The 19,796-nt window shown below is 38.8% G+C and overlaps 1 protein-coding gene across 2 annotated transcripts in view; it reads left to right on the plus strand.

The window, feature by feature from the left end:
• The window catches only part of phkb (phosphorylase kinase, beta), a 66,057-nt gene that overhangs the window by 15,642 nt on the left and 30,619 nt on the right, over positions 1 to 19,796 (plus strand). For both annotated transcript variants that reach the window (XM_088991487.1, XM_088991488.1), the window contains exons 6-15: positions 706 to 786; positions 3,288 to 3,403; positions 4,250 to 4,313; positions 6,996 to 7,091; positions 10,181 to 10,378; positions 11,223 to 11,280; positions 11,827 to 11,904; positions 11,973 to 12,131; positions 13,151 to 13,245; positions 19,674 to 19,729. In XM_088991487.1, the coding sequence (XP_088847613.1) occupies positions 706 to 786; positions 3,288 to 3,403; positions 4,250 to 4,313; positions 6,996 to 7,091; positions 10,181 to 10,378; positions 11,223 to 11,280; positions 11,827 to 11,904; positions 11,973 to 12,131; positions 13,151 to 13,245; positions 19,674 to 19,729 (1,001 nt within the window). The remainder of the gene's footprint in view (positions 1 to 705; positions 787 to 3,287; positions 3,404 to 4,249; positions 4,314 to 6,995; positions 7,092 to 10,180; positions 10,379 to 11,222; positions 11,281 to 11,826; positions 11,905 to 11,972; positions 12,132 to 13,150; positions 13,246 to 19,673; positions 19,730 to 19,796) is intronic.

Below are 19,796 nucleotides of genomic sequence, written 5' to 3' on the forward strand. Positions count from 1 at the left end.
ACACAAATAAATAAATAAATACATAAAATTCATGAATTTGTAAGTTCGTAAATTCACGAATTCACTAATTCATTAATTTATTAATACATTAACGCATAAATGAATAAACACATACATGAATAAATGCATCAATGAATAAACGCATAAACACATAAATGAATAAACGAATACATGAATTAACGAATAAATACACAAATGAATAAATACACAAATAAATAAATACATTCATAAATTCATGAATTTGTAAGTTCGTAAATTCACCAATTCACTAATTCATTAATTTATTAATACATTAACGCATAAATGAATACACATAATGAATAAATGATCAATAATAAACACAAATGAATTAACGAATAAATACACAAATGAATAAATACACAAATGAATAAATACACACATGAATAAATACACAAATGAACAAATGAACACATGCATAGATATCTAAATAACGAAATAAATATCTAAATAAAAAAATCACATAAACAAATAAATCAAATACATACATAATAATGCAACAAACAATGTTGCCATCTTATCCGGTCACAATGCTTCAACTCAAACTGACGTTTTCTGTCCTCTTTTTTTTTTTTTTGACATATTTGAGCAAAAAAAAAAAAGGTTTTTGGCCTCCTTTGTGTTTGCATTGCGATCATCAAAATCACTTCAAATGTTTAGTGGCTCTGATTGCGTGCTCGCCAACAGATCGACGCCGTTTCCCTGTTCCTTCTCTACCTGGTGGAGATGATCTGCTCCGGCCTCCAGATTATCTACAACACCGATGAGGTACGCATCGATGCTAATTCTCTTCTCAATTACAATTTCACACACACCTCGAGAAGTGATACACATCTGCGAATTGAACACACATAATAAACAAAAGGAACTGCCAAATAAGTTTTTTGGATAAGGTTCATGGATGCTCGAAGTAGAAGCTGCAATGCGGTGATTTTCTCTCCTTTGTTTTGAGCCCGTGCTGAAAAGCTGTCATGAAAGCTGTTAACGTTTCCTCTTAAGATGTGCTTAAGATGTACGCCTGCCAGATGTTGTGTGTTTGTGTGTGTGTGTGTATCGTGTCCATTAAGATGCCATTAAGATACTAAACATTTAATCCCCTTTATCCGTCCATCTTTCAACCCCAAGACAAAACATCCCCTCGGCTCCTTTCAATAAATTAACTAAAATAAGCAGAAACAAATACACGATTATACACAAAAAAAAAAAAAACACCATTTATACATTTTATAATTTTACACGATCACTCTTCTTGCTCATTTTTATTCAGAAACGTAATCTGGCATAATACAATGATGCGATGAGAAGAAAGGAGCGTCAACGCAGAGCGCCGATGTGTATGTTGCGGCTTAGAATTGAAGCGGATTTACCTGGGACAGGAGATGTAAGACAATCTCTTTTTGTCTCTTGACATCCGCCGTGCACGACAGAAATGAGCAAGACGGATTGTTGCGATGTCTTATTAAAAAAATCAAAATCAAAAGACAAACCCCCCCCCCCCCCCCCGACTCCTGCTTCTGCTTATCTCATCATTTTAGATTGCATCTCCAATCAATCAAGTACACACACACACACACATCATGTTTTTTTCTGGTGTGGATGACTCTGCTATATCCCAAAGTACAGACTCCAAATTCATAAACTTACATCCAAATTACATATTGTCAAGTGGCATCTACTCAATTTGTCGCAACTCTCCCCACCCACTTGCACATCAACGCATTGAAAAAGTCGCCGCTTTATTTTGCACTCGAGCTCAAGCAGGCAGAGGAGTGTACTGTACTGTATTTTACAAAATGCATTGTGTGTCGCTTTCTCGGTCAGGGGTGTTCCCTCCGTGACGTCACTTAGGGCATCGTCACCAACTCGAAAACAAAACTTCCTGAATATTCAGCGCGAGTCTTAAAAGGTAAAATATAGCTATATGCAGTGGAATCTTTGTAAAATGCGCTCAGTCGAAGTCATTTGAAGTAATTTTACAAATTATGTACACAACGTGTCCGGAGGTGTCGGTTGTCCTTTAACCTGATCTGACTGTTGCTTGTAGTTTACAGTGCGTTTTAGGTCGCGGTTATCATGAGGAACCGTCTGTCGAAATAATCACGTGTCGCGTACACTGTGAGTGCCGGGAATCATTTTTAGAATCTGCGACTCTGTTACGTGGGGTGCCAGTTATCATTAATAACAGGCCATAATAGCAATCACGGTAATTATACATCTTTTGTCGTATGTATGTGCGTGGCAGCAAGGGCCACCGACTCTTCTAATGATGTGGATTTGTAATTGTTCTGCTTATTTATAGCATGAAAGGTGGCGTCAATTTCATTTCAGTTCACTCCTGCGCATCTCACTTGCGTTCCGTAACTGAAGAGACAGGATTTGCGAACGTTATATGTATGAAAATTTTACCTTGGCATACAAACTATTTTTCAGGATACACACGGAGCGGCACAATGAGTATTGTGTCGTTCGCGAATGAGCCCATTCTCCTGACAAGAATATGGCAGCCGACTGTTTTTATTCTCTATTCCCCGCCCTCAGTCTTCGGTTAAAGCCACGTGATTGGTCAAGAATGCAGTAGTGAGGTTAGGTGGTTTAAACATTCAGACAGGCAGACGACAGAGAGAGAGTGACAAAATGGATAGGAAACAGTGACATTTGGACGCGTTTCAACTTTGATAGTTAAAAAGCAGAGTGTAGACTGCAAGGTTAAAATATCCTATCAATCAGGCTCCACAAATAACCCGCACAACCCATCTGTATACTTTATGCAAAAATCTATTAACCCAGCTAAACAGAACACAATTGATGAGGAACAAGGTAAAATTATCACATAGAAACTGCAACTGCAAGGGATCATGCCTCAAGATGGTGAACGAAGAAGGCTCTGTTCCTCATCAAGTCTTTAATGCTGATGAAACCGACTACTCCATTCCATCAAGCCATCAACGACCATCAGAAAGGTAAATAAAATGACTTTACTCTACAGTACAGTTTATTTCCTTAATTATAATACCATAGCACATTTATTATACATAAAATAAGGTATATTTTGTGTAGTTTTAAGGTTTAGAAAATTACCAAGTAGAAAATTATGTTTTATGTGGACCTGGGAACGGATTATTCTCATTTTAATGGTTTCCTATGGGAAAATAATTTTTGGGATACACACTTTTTGCCTTACACACTCTGTCTGTGAACCAATTAAGTTCGTAAGCTAAGGTATCACTGTATATCCACTTCAACTTTTATCTCCTGTGATTATTCTGCAGGTGTCGTTCATCCAGAATTTGGTTTTCTGTGTGGAAAGAGCCTACAGAGTGCCCGACTACGGCATGTGGGAGCGAGGCAGCAAGTACAACAACGGCAGCACCGAGTTGCATTCCAGGTCAGTCGGAAAGCAAACTACTCACTGTTAACTCATTCCCTGCCAGACGATGTGTAAAAATGTGTCCAGTCCAGTGCCAGGGTTTTTGTCATTATCACTTGAATTCCAGGACCCACAAAATATTGAGTTTTAGGACTACATAACTATTCAATGTAGCGTTAGAAACCTAAGATGCTATTCTTTCATCAGAAAGAAAGAGTTAATTCCGAAAATATATGGGTCTGGAGTTATATCAGCTTGAAATGAGGACAGCTGTCCAAAGCACAATGCAATACATACATATTGATTTATATAGCGCTTTAACAACAGCTGAACTGGAACAAAGCGCTAACATGGAAACAAGGGTACAGTCAAATGATTTTTGAACGTCTTGGTTCTCGACCAATTCGTTTTTTGACCAAAAATGTATTTTTTTATGCATCGGTTTACAACCGAAAATCGGTTCTCTACCAAACTGAGCGCACTTGAACGCATCACTTGAATGTTCTTGTGTCGCTTCTCATTGTGACGACACATCATCACCCGTGTAGTATTTCGCTATGAGCAGGCCTGTTTTTGTATTGATCAATCATGATAAAAATAAAAAATAATAAATACAAAAAAGACAGACATTGATTATAATGGGAAATGTTTCGTTTTTGACCTAATGAGTTTTCGAACAAGTGGAACTGCTGGAATGGATTATGGTTGAAAACTGAGATTTGACTTTATTGTTAATACAAATGAATTAAAAATGTAAAAATTCGGAAATGTAAAGAAAATTAAAAACAGAGGTTTGAAAAAATTAAATTGTCATACAAATGCAAAAAAAAAACTGACATCAAATTCAAATTTTATTCTGTGCAGCTCTGTAGGACTTGCCAAGGCTGCTTTGGAAGCCATCAATGGATTTAACCTGTTTGGAAACCAGGTATCTACAAATGAATCATATTTAATGTCTACGCATCTTTCTTGTCGCACATTTATATATTTAATGGACTATATACCTCGTATATAGTCCACCAAGTATACCATCTCTGTAAGCTCTCAGTCGTAAAGGAGTGGTCCATCGCTGAAAAGGTTTTTTTCAGCTGTCATCTGTACTTCTTTGAAGGTGTCGGACGTTTCGCTTCTTATCCAAGAAACTTCGTCAGAAAAATAAAGTCTTTTGGATAAGAAGCGAAACGTCCGACACCTTCAAAGAAGTACAGATGACGGCTGAAGAAACCTTTTCATCAACTATACCATGTTTATCTCTTTGATATCTTATTCGGTTGGTATCATATTTCCTATTGTGCGCCATAGTTGCCATAGTTTGCCCCTGGAATGCATCACATCATATTTGCTAGTGTATAGACCATTAATGTTCCATAGTGATATCATATTTTTAAATATTCTGCACACACTCCAAAACAAAAGAAGACTCCATGAACTGTTTCTGTCTCAACCATGTCTGCTGATGCCGATTTCCCAGTCGAGCGGCTTAACCAAGAAACAGCAGCGGACAGACGCTATCATCACATTTCGCTGCGGCGTGTGAATTTGTCATTTTCCCTCCGTCTTGAATGTGAGACGAGGTGTTAATTATTTTTTTTCTGTTTTCGTCAACTTTTGGTTTTACCATCATGATATAAAAAAAAAGATATGAGAGGAGAGCAAGAAAAGCTTCTCTTTGTCGTGTCATTTAATCCATTGCTGACACGTCACACATTTCCTCTATTTTTATACTCAAAATCAAAGTTGTTATAAATACTCATTTGTATTCAATAAGACACAATTTTAGAATATCTAAGTTGTATTTTATTTTTTTATATATCAATGTAGCTATCTAGCTTGCTAGCTATCAGCTTGCAAGCTAGGTGGCGCTAGCGCTATATGGCTAGCTAACTTGCAATATTGATGTCATACTCGCACACAATATACACATTAGCTTTATTTTTACCATTTCCATCCATCCATCCATCCATCCATCCATCCATCCATCCATCCATCCATCCATCCATCCATCCATTTCTTTATTGATTTATTCATGTTTGTTTGGCTTATTTTAAGATAATCTCTTTGTTCATTTGCTTTCCAACTGAGCGCTCCCTTCAAACGGCGGACGCGTTTTGTAGTTTGCGGACTGACAGCTGAACTCAACACCCTCCAAAATGGCGTACGTTAAAGCTAAAATTACTGCCGGTGTTAACAGACTTGACTGTTTTTATGAACAGACACGTTATTTTGTGAGGTCAATTGTATTTAATTAGCTGGCTGGCTGGTTAACTGGCTATCTATTAGTCATCTATTAGCTTACGAGCTATCTAGATAGCTATCCGGCTATCAATTGGCTATATATCCAGCTGGCTAGCAAGCTAATAGCTGGCTATATACATTTTTGCTATCTAGCTAGCTGGCTGGCTATCTATTAGCTATCTATTAGCTATCTAGCTGACTATCTGTTAGCTATCTATCCAGCCAGTTAGCTATCTATTAGCAGGCTGGCTGGTTAGCTGGGTATATATTAGCTATCTATTCGCTATCTAGCTAGCTGGGTGGCTATCTGTTAGCTATCTATCCGGCTGGCTAGCTATCTATTAGCTAGATACCTGGTTAGCTTTCTATCTATTAGCTGGCTGGCTGGCTATCTATTAGCTATCTAATAGCTAGCTAGCTAGCTTTTTATTTATTTGAGTTATTCCAGGTTGAGTGAACGCTGTCCTATGTGACTGCCGCTGCTCACCCACAGAAAAATTGGTCCAGTGACTGTAAAGTGACCTTGAGAGTTTTGAAAGGCGCCTACAAATGAAATTTATTATTGTTATTGTTATTGTTATTATTTAAATGTGTTGGCTAAATAAATAAATACATAAATAAATATCTCAACAATGTCTTTAATTAATGCAAAAAAAAAAAATCCATATACAGTTTTTGTAACACTATTTTTGCAATCAACAACGCTGACCTACAATCCTTTGCACTTTGCACACCTCGCCAATTTGGCTAAAAGCCCTCTCTGTCCAAGATTGTTTTTTTTTTTTTTTTCTCCGATGGAAGTCCGCGTAGGCAATAATCATCCATAATACATCTGCGCTTACATTAAAAAGTGCTTAGCAAGTGTAGACCGTGTGTGTGTGTGTGTGTGTGTGTTTTATGTTTTCTCAACATTTGACCACTCGCTAAGTATAAATCACCATCGTTGGTGAGGCGTTTAAGTGCACGGAATGTTTAGGAATGATGGAATGACTCTTGACCCGCTGTTGTTGGAGCACTCCCACGCTGTACTTCCATCTGTTCAATATTGGTTAGTATATCAAGGACAACCGACACTATATTTTTTGTTTACAAACTGACATCAGAAAAACGTTTTATTGCATCTAAAAAACAGGCTGATATTTTTAGTCAAATGCAAAACACCAATAAAAATGACTTAGAGTGTCCAAAATCTGTGCCACAAATCAGCTCGAAACTGGGGATTAGGACAGTTGGGGGCAGTACAAGTAGAAGGGACACTAGAAGTCATTTGAAGTGATTTTACAAATTATGGACACAACTTGTCCGGAGGCGTCGTTGTCCTTTAAACAAGTGTGTGTGTGTGTGTGTGTGTGTGTGTGTGTGTGTGTGTGTTTAGGGTTGCTCCTGGTCGGTGATCTTCGTGGATCTGGACGCCCACAACCGAAACCGACAAACGTTATGCTCCCTGCTTCCTCGAGAGTCTCGCTCTCACGTGAGTGCCGCCGTAGTGTTACATCAACCACCCACTGACGTTCCCGTTTTAGGGACGACAAAGTTGGATTCTTTCTACCAATTATTTTTTATTTGTATTTGACAAGGCAGTGGTGATCGTGAATAAAAAGTTGTCACTTTCATGGTATGACTCATAGACAGTACAGACGCTCCCCAACTTACGAACAAGATACATTCAACGGTTGTTCATTAGGTGAATTTGTTTGTAAAGTGAATTTGTTCGTATGTTGCTTCAGTGCTATATTTTGTATGGAAAGATTAACGTAAGTATGTTTAAGGCTTGTGCAGACGCTCCCCAACTTACGAACGAGATATGTTCTGAACGGTCGTTCGTAAGGTGAATTTTTTCAAAAGTTGTTTACGAATTTTATAAGTAGAGTGATACCTTGATTTACGAACTTAATTAGTTCCCAGACAGTGTGCAAGGCGAAAAGTGGGTATCCCAAAAATTAATTGTTATATTAAGTTCATCCTGTCTACTTGATATCTAATTTAGATTTAGATTTAGCATCAGAGTGTAGACTGCAAGGTTAAAATTCCCATCAATCAGGCCATCTGTACACTTTATGCAAAAAGCTATCAACCCAGCTAAACAGAACACAATTGATAAGGAACTAGGTAAAATTATCGCAGAGAAAGCACCTACAAGGGGATCATTTCTCAAGATGGTGAAAGAAGAAAGCTACGTTCCTCATCAAGTGTTTAATGCTGATGAAAACGGCCACTCCATTCCATCAAGCCATCAACGACCATCACAAAGGTCAATAAAACGACTTTATTATAAAGTACCGTTTATTTATTTAATTATAATACAATAGCATATTTATTATACATAAAATAAGGTATATTTTGTGGAGTTTTAAGGCTTACAAAATTAGAAAGTATAGAAAATTATGTTTTATGGGGACCTGGGAACGGATTATTCTCATTTTAATGGTTTCCCATTGGAAATTCATTTTTGGGATACACCCTTTTTGCCTTACACACTCTGTCCGGGAACCAATTAAGTTCGTAAACCAAAGTATCACTGTACAAGATTCAAGTTTACAAGATTCCTAGCAAAATGGGGAAAAAAACGTGAGTGGAGGAGCACTGATAAAAAAGATAAATAAATACAAAATATATGGAAGCAGCCAATGTATGTGTTTGGAGATGGTTTGGTGGTGTCATGGGTGAGTTAGGTGAGCTGTGAATTTAACAACGAAAATGGTGCTTATTAATTAGCAGCTGTTCCACTGAGCTGATTAACTTTTTTTTCCCCTGAAATAAATCCTGGTGCATTTGAGCTCTGAATGGACTTTAAAAAAGCTCAAGTGTTTCCTCTCGGAGGCGTCATCGATTCTCTTCTTGGAACATCTGCAATCGTAATCCCTTCTTCATCGTCTTCACCCCCCCTCATCATCTTCTTTCCTCCCGTCAGACTTGCAATAAAAGCCTCGTCACGACAGCTATATGAGAGGTTAATTGCGCACATCAGACAAACGTCAAGGTGTCAGTGGGTGTCGGGAACTCGGCACGGCGGAGTTCAATATTTGAAAATGAGGCTGGAAAGAAGAAACAAAGCGCCGAAATGAGGAAAATATCAGTGTGACATCCGCACGGCGGACCCTTTGGCCTGTGACGGAGGATTGGAATTCAATATTACATTTGCAGAGACATTTGACCACTCGCCTCGGGTGCGGCAAGACACAACCAATGGGGAAACCTACATGGATCTAGTTCATTCATTCATTCATTCATTCATTCATTCATTCATTCATTCATGTATTTATTTATGCACTCACTCAGTCACTCACTAACTCTCATTTAAACATTCACTCACTCACTCACACTCACTCACTCACTCTCATTTATGCACTCACTCACTCATTTATGCATTCACTCACTCACTCATTTATGCATTCACTCACCCACCCACTCACTCACTCGCTCACTCATTTATTCACTCACTCATTTATGCATTCACTCACTCACTCACTCACTTACTCACTCATTTATGCATTCACTCACTCACTCACTCACTCATTGATGCAGTCACTCTCTCAATCACTCACTCACTCATTTATTTATTTATTTACTTATTTACTTATTCATTTAGTTGCCTATTTATTCATTTAGTTATTTATTCATTCATTTATTCATTCATTCATTCATTCGTTCATTCATTCATGTATTTATTATGCACTCACTCACTCAGTCACTCACTCATTTATGCATTCACTCACTCACTCATTTATGCATTCACTCACCCACCCACTCACTCACTCACTCACTCATTTATTCACTCACTCACTCATTTATGCATTCACTCACTCACTTACTCACTCATTTATGCATTCACTCACTCACTCACTCATTGATGCAATCACTCACTCACTCACTCACTCACTCACTCACTCACTCACTCACTCACTTCACTCATTTACTTATTTACTTATTCATTTAGTTGCCTATTTATTCATTTAGTTATTTATTCATTCATTTACTTATTCATTCATTCATTTACTTATTCATTCATTCATTCATTCATTCAATTATTTATTTAGTTCTAGATGAAAGAGAAGATCAAAGCATCCTTTTCAGCAGCGGATCAGGGACGTCATGGTGGAAAGTGCCCGTCGACTACAAGCCAAATGTTGAAAGCAAACACGAAGCTGTAGCATCCAGCTAGCATGCAAAAAGAGATTGTCTCACATCTCCTGTCCCAAATAAATCCGCTTCAATTCCAAGCCACGTCAGTTCCAAATCCGCATCGGCGCTCTGCGCTCACGCTCCTTGCTTCTTATCGCGGGCTCCTCAAGCCATCCATCCATCCGCGGAACAAAATGGGGCTGTGAAGATGCTGCCCATTACAGGCGCAAAAAAAGCACAATGGCCCCAGAGCTGTCCAGCGATGACAGTCAAATGGCTCCGACATTCCTCCCATTCAAAAACAGCACGGGCATATTGCTGCTGCCAAAAAGGCGCAACCGCTCGGCAAAGGACGTTACACAATAAAATATTCTCCATAAGGTTAAAAAAAATAAAAATGGGTAGCTAGGAAAATTCACATTGTTTTTTGTTTGATAGAACACAGACGCAGCCTTACTTCCGACCATCAGCTACCCTGCTTTCGCCGTGGATGACGACGCCCTCTACAGTCAGACACTGGACAAAATCGTGCGCAAGTTGCGCGGCAAATACGGCTTCAAGCGCTTCCTCCGCGATGGATACCGTACCTCCAATGAGGACATGGACCGCCGATATTACAAACCCGCTGAAATGAAGGTAGGAATTTACATTTCACTCTATTTTACTAACAGAGGGCATCAACACATAAACCCTCATTTGCAAGCGGAACTTTTGTTTGAGATCCTAATTTGAAACTCTCGTAGAGGCTTGACACCCGAATTTTAAACACTTAAAGGACAACAGACACCATGTTTTTGTTTCCTAACTGACATCAGAAAAACGTTTTATAGCATCTAAAATACCCAAAACATGCAGGCTGATATTTTCAGTCAAATGCAAAACGTCAATAAAAATAACACAAAGTGTCCCAAAACTACTTGAAAATGACCTCATAAAGTTTCAGTTTCAGAAGGTCCCGCCCCCTTGTTCATGACGGAAATTTGTTCTGAAAATGATCGGAATTGGCAAGACGTCTTGCCTTGCTCTAAAATCAAAAGAATGGCTTCGGATTGGGAGAAGATGCTTTCTTGTTACTCATCCAGTTATGAATATGATTCAAATAGTTCTGAAGAGGAAAGCATAAATGTTTGCAATCGATTAAAGTTGTTGATGGCTTATGGAAGGAGAGTCACCTTCCACAAGGACTGTTGGTGCTGTTCGGTCGTGTGCTTCCGCCGAAGATCACTCCGCCAGCCGTGGTGGGTGTGTATTATGAAAATAGTGCTTATTATAAGGTTTAATTTTCATAAATTTGACGTTTGTAAGATGAAAAGTTTGTAAGTTAAGGTGTTTGTAAGTTGAGGTCTCACTGTATTACCCTTCTGACTAAAGTTTGCGCTGCCGGTTACTTGAAAGTGGACCGTCTCACCTCGCTGGAATAGAAAAGCAATAAATCCTTACTTCTATCCTTTTTTTTTTCTTTTTGCGTCGGTCCGGGCAGCTCTTTGATGGGATCGAGTGCGAGTTTCCCATATTCTTCATCTTCATGATGATTGACGGTAAGCCTCCTCACATCCACATCTTGACCAGGTCTCATGGTAGCCTGAAGCATCAGACCAATGACATTCTTTTGAATGCCGGAATTTGGTGGAATTAAAATGTAAAATTTCTCGAGTGGCCTTTAAACAAATAAGTTCTCGAGAGAAATGCCATATCGAATGTCTGTATTCCCTTTCTTTACTGCAATGCCATTTAGTTTTAATAACGCTGAAAAATAATACGTCCGTGTAAGCTCTCAGTTATACAGGAGTGGTCCATCGATGAAAAGGTTTCTTCAGCTGTCATATGTACTTCTTTGAGGGTGTCGGACATTTCGCTTCTTATCTATCTATCGTCAGTGAACTAAATTCAAACCTATAAACACTTTAAGGCAAAAATTAGTGCATCCAAAAGATAGGATGCCAAATGAAAAACAAAGTAACGTAGTTTATTCAATACATTGTAAAAATTAAAATTGTAAAGAGCAAAAAAAACTGTTGATAGGAAAAACTGAGAGCAGAACGTCGATTCAAATATTCATGTGTGCGTGTGTTTGTTTCTTTCAGGTGTGTTCAGAGGCAACCGGGCTCAGGTGAAAGAATACCAGGACCTTCTTGACCCAATCATCTTTCAGTCTTATGAAGGTAAGTATTCACACTGCAGTTATTGAGTGGTAGAATTCTTTCCTGAATGGTAAAAATCCTTTTTCTAGGCCACGCTATAGTCCCCAAGTACTACTACGTACCCGCAGACTTTGTGGAGGCCGAGCAAAGCAAACATGGCAGTCAGAAGCGCTTCCCGAGCAATTGCGGACGCGACGGAAAGCTCTTTCTTTGGGGTCAAGCCCTTTACAATATTGCCAAGCTGTTGGGTAAGATAAAGTGATACATCGGTTTACGAACCCATTGGCTTACGAACTTTTCCGTTTACGAACGTTAAATTTATGAAAAATTTACCTTGGCAGACAAACTTTTTTCAGAACACACACGGAGCTGCCTCAATGAGTGATGTGTCGTTCGCGAACGAGCCCGTTCTTCTCACAACAAAATGGCAGCCGACTGTTTTTGTCTTCTATTCCTTGCCCCCAGTCTTCGGTTAAAGCCACGTGATTGGTCAAGAACGCAGCAGTGAGGGGGGGTGGTTTAAACATTAAGGAGACAGGCAGACGACAGTGAGAGTTTCAACTTTGATAGTTCAAAGGCAGAGTGTAGACTGCAAGGTTAAAATATCCCATCAATCCGGCTTCACAAACAACCCGCACAAGCCATCTGTACACTTGATGCAAAAAGCTGTCAACCCAGCTAAACAGAACACAATTGATGAGGAACTCGATAAAATTATCACAGAGAAAGCACCTCTCAGGGATCATTCCTCAACATCATGAAGATCATTCATCAAGTGTGTAATGCACTCCATTCCATCAAGCCATCAACGACCATCACAAAGGTAAATAAAACGACTTTATTATATAGTACAGTTTATTTCTTTAATTATAATACTATAGCACACTTATTTTACATAAAATAAGATATATTTTGTGTTGTTTTAAGGCTTAAAAAATTAGAATGTAGAAAATTATGTTTTATGGGGACCTTGGAACGGATTACTGTCATTTTAATGGTTTCCTATGGGAAAATATTTTTTGGGATACCCACTTTTCGCCTTACACACTCTGTCTGGGAACCAATTAAGTTCATAAGCCAATGTATCACTGTACTGTAAATACAATTGATGGCTGGCTAAATGTAATCAGAGTCAATGGAATTGATTGCAGATGCATTTTGTTTAATACTGAGTGTTGGTTTTAGTTTTTATAATGATATAATGTATGAGTAATAAAGTTTATTTATTGATATCATTTCTTTATGTGTTGATAACCTTGTTTCCCAGTTGACGAACTGATCAGCCCCAAGGACATTGACCCCATCCATCGCTACGTACCTCGCCAGGACCAACGAAACGTCAGCATGCGCTACTCCAACCAGGTCAGGCCTCAATGTTCCCATCGTCTGACACTAGATATTTATATCAATATCTATAGCCATATTTATGTCTATCTATATTTCTATCTCTTTATCTGTAGATGAAAGTAAGTTATTTTCAACAAAAACACACCAAAATAGCCATAGATGGACGTGGCTTTGTTGGCGTGTTAGTGCCCTCCATTTACAATTCGATATTATGATCAAATTCAAATGTTTACATTTTAAATTATGACTTTTTTTTTTTGACAAAAACATATTCATGAATGCATTCAAACTGATTTTTGCCGATGAATAGTGAAAAAGAGGAATTGTGTACATTGTGTGCGAGTATGAGCTTTATATGACTAGCTCGCTAGTTTTTTACTGTACTAGCTGGCCAGATAGTTACCGGTAGATTGATAGCTAGACCGCTAGGTAGCTTGCTAGCTAGTTATATATTTATATCTACGTATATGTATGTATGTATGTATGTATGTGTATATGTGTATATGTGTATATGTGTATGTGTATATGTGTATGTATATACAGTAAAGTCTCGTGTGTATCGATGTGTGTGGGAGTGAAAAAATATGTATATGGGACTATGTATATCCAACCGTGTGTATGTAATTTATGTGCGTGCATAGAAATAGTATCGATATATGATATCGATATAACGAGACTTTATGTATATGTATGTATGTGTGTATATATATATATATATATATATATATGTATGTATGTATATATACAGTAAAGTCTGTTATATCGATATCGGATATATGATAGTCCCGGTTATATCGATACTATTTCTATACGCATATATAAAATTATATGCAAATATGTCGGATATATCGTAGTGTATATCGATATATTTTCGGATGTTGAATATGATATAACGTATGTTACTGTATATTTATATATATATATGTATGTATGTATGTATATATGTATGTATGTATGTATATATGTATGTATATATATATATATATATATATATATATATATATATATATATATATATATATATATATATATATATATATAGCTAGCGAGCTAGATATAAATAGCCAATTGTTCTGATATTCATTAGACTTGTTGAGAATGACAGGAAACACAGAAAAGTGTCAAGAACTCTTCCATGCGAATAAACAGGAAGCCATCTATTTTGCAAGAAGCCGCCATTTTAGTAAGTTTTGTTCAATTCCACCAAATATTTGACGAAAATGTCATAGTGCGAGTTCAAAGCGATGCGTTTCAGGGCCTCCACAACATGAACATTACCCAGTAGATATCACTACGTCTTGTTATATAACATAACGGGGAATACGTCAGCACACGAGATGATTGTGTGCATGTGCGAGCGTCGCTCACTGTGATGCGTTCCAGTCCATTTAGCGAGAGGAGCATCGATGCATTTCATGGAGTGTGGCGCGTAAAAAAAAGGCCGCCGCGAGGAAATGAAGCAATCACACGTGACAGCGTAGTCGTCTTCATTTGTCCGTGCGGCCGCCGCGCGCCCTGTAAATAAATTGTTCAGAACGCTGTCGCGTTGGCTCGCATTAATGGCATATAAAATGGCATATAAGCCATTGAAAGTAATAGCGCTGTAAAACTAACGTCAGTGATGATGACCGATTGACTTGGACGGGCAATTTTATTTTGAGATCTCAGGCGGCATATAAAACCCGTGTTTTTTTTTTTTCTTCTCGTCCTCCATTTGTGCCCTCCCCCTATAATCTACCGCCACACTCCCCAAAAAAACATTCCTCCTTTTTATTAATCCCTCAGGAATGAAATATGGTGCCTTTTCTGCATTCACTACTTATACATTCTGGACTGAACATTTGATTTATTATTGTTTTTTTTTTCTCTTCATATTTTTCAAATCAGCAGAAAGTAGCAATCTTTCTCCTGACATTCTCTTGTTTTTTATTCTAGACTTAAATACACAACTTTTTTTGGAAAGAGAAATATGCAGTTGACAACCTTTTTTTTATCATAATAATACATTTCATTTATAAGCGCTTTTCAAAACTCTCAAGGTCACTTTATAGTCACAGAATACGTTTTTTTCTTTGGGTGAGCAGCGGTAGCCACACGCGCCAGCGTTCACTCACCCCGGAATAACTCAAATTAAAAAAAAAAAAATTAAAAACTTGAAACTTGTAAATATGGGCTGATGCAATACAGCTACATATATCATTATGCCTTTCTTGATACTTGCACTATGTACAGTTTTTTTAATAACACACATTTGCACATTTACAGTATTATACAGTTTATATTTTTATTTTGCTATGCTTAGAATATCTTGTTTTCTATCCTTTCACCCCCCCACCCCATCCCTTTTCAAATTGCTGCTGTGGACTGCAAATTTCCCCATTGTGGGACGAATAAAGATTTTCTGATTGTGATTTTCTGATTCTGAATAGATATAAAACTAACCAGCTAGCTTTCTATCTATAGATAGCTAGCTAGATAGCTAATAGAAAGCCAGCTAGATAGCTAATAGACACCAAATAGATATGTAGGTAGGTAGATGGATAGGTAGGCAGCTAAATAGCTAGCTAGATAGTTAGGTAGATATGTAGGTAGATAGGTAGCCAGCTACATAGCTAGCTAGCTAGCTCGTTAGCTAAATAGCTAGATAGGTAGCCAGGATGGATGGATGGATGGATGGATAGATAGATAGATAGATAGATAGATAGATAGATAGATAGGTAGACAGCGCGACACGTCTGACACCTTCAAAGAAGTTCAGATGACGGCTGAAGAAACAAACCTTTTCATCAACAGCGGAAACTGTAACAAAGCGCTTTTTGGGGCTTATAGTCCGTAAAATACGGTATATATTGTCATTGATTCTTGAAAATTTGTTCTGAAAATGATCGGAATTGGCATGTGGCTGAAAAAAATGCATACCAGGTGGAAGCAAAATGCTGCTGTGTCTTCATATATGTATGCAACGTGCAAAATGGTGTATGATTGGGGGGTGTGGGAGGCTGGATTTACAATATTCCATGTCCGACTTATTCGTGTGTTGCATCAATACGGCGTTTGTAATACCAGACGCACATCATGACATTTGGCGAGGTGGGGGCAACCTGCTGTGTTTGTTTCCTACCGAGCAATATAGTGTGCACCATGATAGATTTTTACTTCTTTTCTGTCACGCACCTGAGACTGACTGCAATGTCGTCATGGTTACGGCCAGACCATTGCATTGATGCGGGATGGGGGTGGGGGGTGCAGGTGGTGGGGATGAAAACACGTGAGAAAATATTTCAACCTGCTGTATTTCATCTTTGCATGACTACCCTTCATCAGCATGCAGGTTAGAGGATTATGGCATCGCCACATACAGGTGATATCCGACTTACGACCGAGTTCCGTTCCGACCAAACGGTCGTAAGTTGAAATGGTCGTAAGTCAAAATTCATTCAAAATGTTGACTCAAAGGCTAAATGACACGCAAACTCCCCTCACCCCTTCTGGTGCCATCACACTGTCAACACAGAGTGAGCCAATAGATATCCAGCTGCTAGATAGCAAGCCAACGAGATAGCTAGATAGCCATATATAGCTAATAGATAGCTAGTCAGCGAGACAGCTAAGCGCGTTGCCGGCCTACTTGCGCGTTGCGGTGCCAGGCGTAGAATTAAAATGTTTAAAAATAGTGTCTGGAGGTCATGGTCGTAAGTATGGGTGGTCGTAAGTCGAGCTGGTTGTAAGTCGGATGTTACCTGTTTACTCGGTCCATGTCTCATGTACTCATGTCCAACGTCAATTTCAAGTTTAAGATCTTGAGTCTCATCTTCATAAAGTCAATTCCAAATTGAGACGTGATCATTGACTTGCCTGCAGACTGAGAACAATTAGCTATCTAGCTGGCTAGCTATCTATTAGCTATTTGGCTAGCTATCTGGCTTGCTGGCTGTCTATTATCTATCTCGCTGGCTAGCTATCTATTAGCTAGCTGGCTGGCTATCTATCTATTAGCTATCTCGCTGGCTAGGTATCTGTTGGCTATCTCGCTGGCTAGCTATCTACTAGCTGTCTGGCAAGCTTGCTATCTATTAGCTATCTTGCCGGTGAGCTATCTATTAGCTATCGAGCTGGCTGCCTATGTATTGGCTATCTTACTGGCTAGCTATCTGTTAGCTATCTGGCTGGCTAGCTTGTTATCTATTAGCTATCTCGCTGGCTAGCTATCTATTAGCTATCTGGTTAGCTAGCTATTTATTAGCTATCTCGTTGGCTAGCTATCTAGCTGGCTGGCTATCTATTGGCTATCTGTTAGCTATCTGTTAGCTATCTGGCTACTATTATTATTATTATTATTACTATTACTACTACGTATGACTACTATTATTACTATTATGACTATTATTATTACTGTTACTATTACTATTATTATTATCGTTATTACTGTTACTATTATTATTACTATTACTACTACTACTACTATTATTATTACTATCACTATTATTATTATTATTATTATTATTATTATTATTATTATTTTATTGTCCAGATCAAGTCTTTTATCTTTTTGTCCCACCGCAGGATATTGTAGAAACATATTCTTCGAATGTATCGCTATTTTCCTTCAAGCCTCTCAAAATGGGTCTAATATTCCCACTGCGTCTTTGACCAAGTCTCCATCCAGCTCCACAATATCATCCTTCTAACCCCTTGACCCCATCTTTGCGGCCCGCCCTCCCACCGTCCAGGCCTTATCATTTTCTTTGATGTGACACGTTCAAATGCTCCTCATCAACAATCCGAATCTCTGTGCAGCGGCACGCAGCCGCCGGCGGGATGAAAGGAAAAGGGGATTAGATTTCATTTCGCATGGAGACGGAGAGAGAAAAGATGGAGAGGAATGTGGGCGGGTGTTCTCCTGCTTCAACTTTGTGCGACGTTTCTTTAAATACATATACATATTTTTTTTTTTTAATTCCTTTGTGATGTCACATTCGCGGATTGGGAAGCAACGTGACCTTGAAAGAAGAGACAAGCTCTATGCCAACTTAAAATTATTCGGTGATTGAAGAGTTCTACCAATCAAAAAAGGCTATAAATCAAAACAAATAAAAAGAAGGGATGAGATCTAAATAATTGGATTGAATTAACCTTTATTAGTCTCGCAGTGGAGACATTTACATTTCACAGCAGTAAAGTGCTAATAGATATCTAATAGATCGCTAGCTAGCTAGATAGATAGATAATGTTTCCTGACTCAAATAGCTAGCAAGGTAATAGATATCCAGCCAACCAGATAGCTAACAGCCGGACAGCTAGCTAGCTACATACACAACAGCCAGCAACATAGCTAATAGATAGCTTATTTTGTGTTCGGGCTTTCAATTTTGGCGCGCGACTGAAAACGACTTACTACATCCTGTAGGTAGTATGCGAAATATGCTTCTTATGGAAAAACGGTGCCACGCTGAGTACCGCGATTCATTTTTCATAGCTTTCAACTCACGGGAGGCCTCGCAGCCGACTTTGTCCTGCAGCGTGTAGCGTGTAGCGCTCCTTCAACGAGTTGCTGAAGTGACTTTTTTTGGAAAAAATGGTCATGAAATATACAGTAGGTGACTCATGCAAGTTCCCAAGAGCGCCGATTGGACGACTTTCTTACTCGCAACCAAACAATTTTTCAGATCCGTGTCTGTGTAAGCTCTCAGTCGTACAGGAGTGGTCCATCGATGAGAAGGTTTCTTCAGCTGTCATCTGTACTTCTCTGAAGGTGTCGGACGTTTCGCTTCTTATCCAAAAGGCTTCATCAGCGAACTAAAATCTTTTGCTGGTAGTTTCGGCCTTATATATATATATATATCTACTGTCCAAACTTGACGTTGCCAGAATGTGCTATGATTGGTCCCTGCTCTCAGCTTGGGGGGAGCAGAGGACTACTCCCTGCGGCTACACTGATTACCTCCATTGTCCTGACTGATTACTTCTATTGTCCTCCCTGAGTATGGGGTCTACGACTGGCCTGATTGCCCCATTTGCCGTGCTATCACCTCATCAGCATAACTAAGCCCATGTTGCCTAAGAAGTCGGTTGTACGAGCGATCCAAATTGAACCTCACCCCACCATGGCGATTTAGTGAAGGGTTTTATGAAAATCGCTTCTTTTACTCCCCTTTCAAACCGTCGATTTTCTTTTGCTAAGATTTTAACCTCAGAAAATATGGTACTTACATTTCTACCCAGTGTTCCTACGCACCCACCTTGTCACCACCCGAAACTACAAAATACTTATCTGTCAATCATCAACGGAGAAGCTGGTGCTTCATTTGATAATGGACATGGTCCTCACATTTATGTGTGTGCGTGTGTGTGTGTGTGTGTGCGTGCGTGTGCGTGTGTGTGCGCGTGTGTGTGTGTGTGTGTGTGTGTGTGTGTGTGTGTGTGTGTGTGTGTGTGTCTTACAGGGCCCCATCGAGAATGACGTTGTGGTCCATGTTTCACTGATAGCTGAGAGCCAGAGGTACATTATGCATTTGTCTTTTACTCCGTCCTCCATTTATGATGGTATATATATCTGTGTGTGTGTT

Source organism: Hippocampus bargibanti, linkage group LG03, assembly GCF_051943395.1.
Source record: "Hippocampus bargibanti isolate YZ-2025 linkage group LG03, ASM5194339v1, whole genome shotgun sequence".
In the NCBI taxonomy this organism is placed as follows: Eukaryota; Metazoa; Chordata; class Actinopteri; order Syngnathiformes; family Syngnathidae; genus Hippocampus; species Hippocampus bargibanti.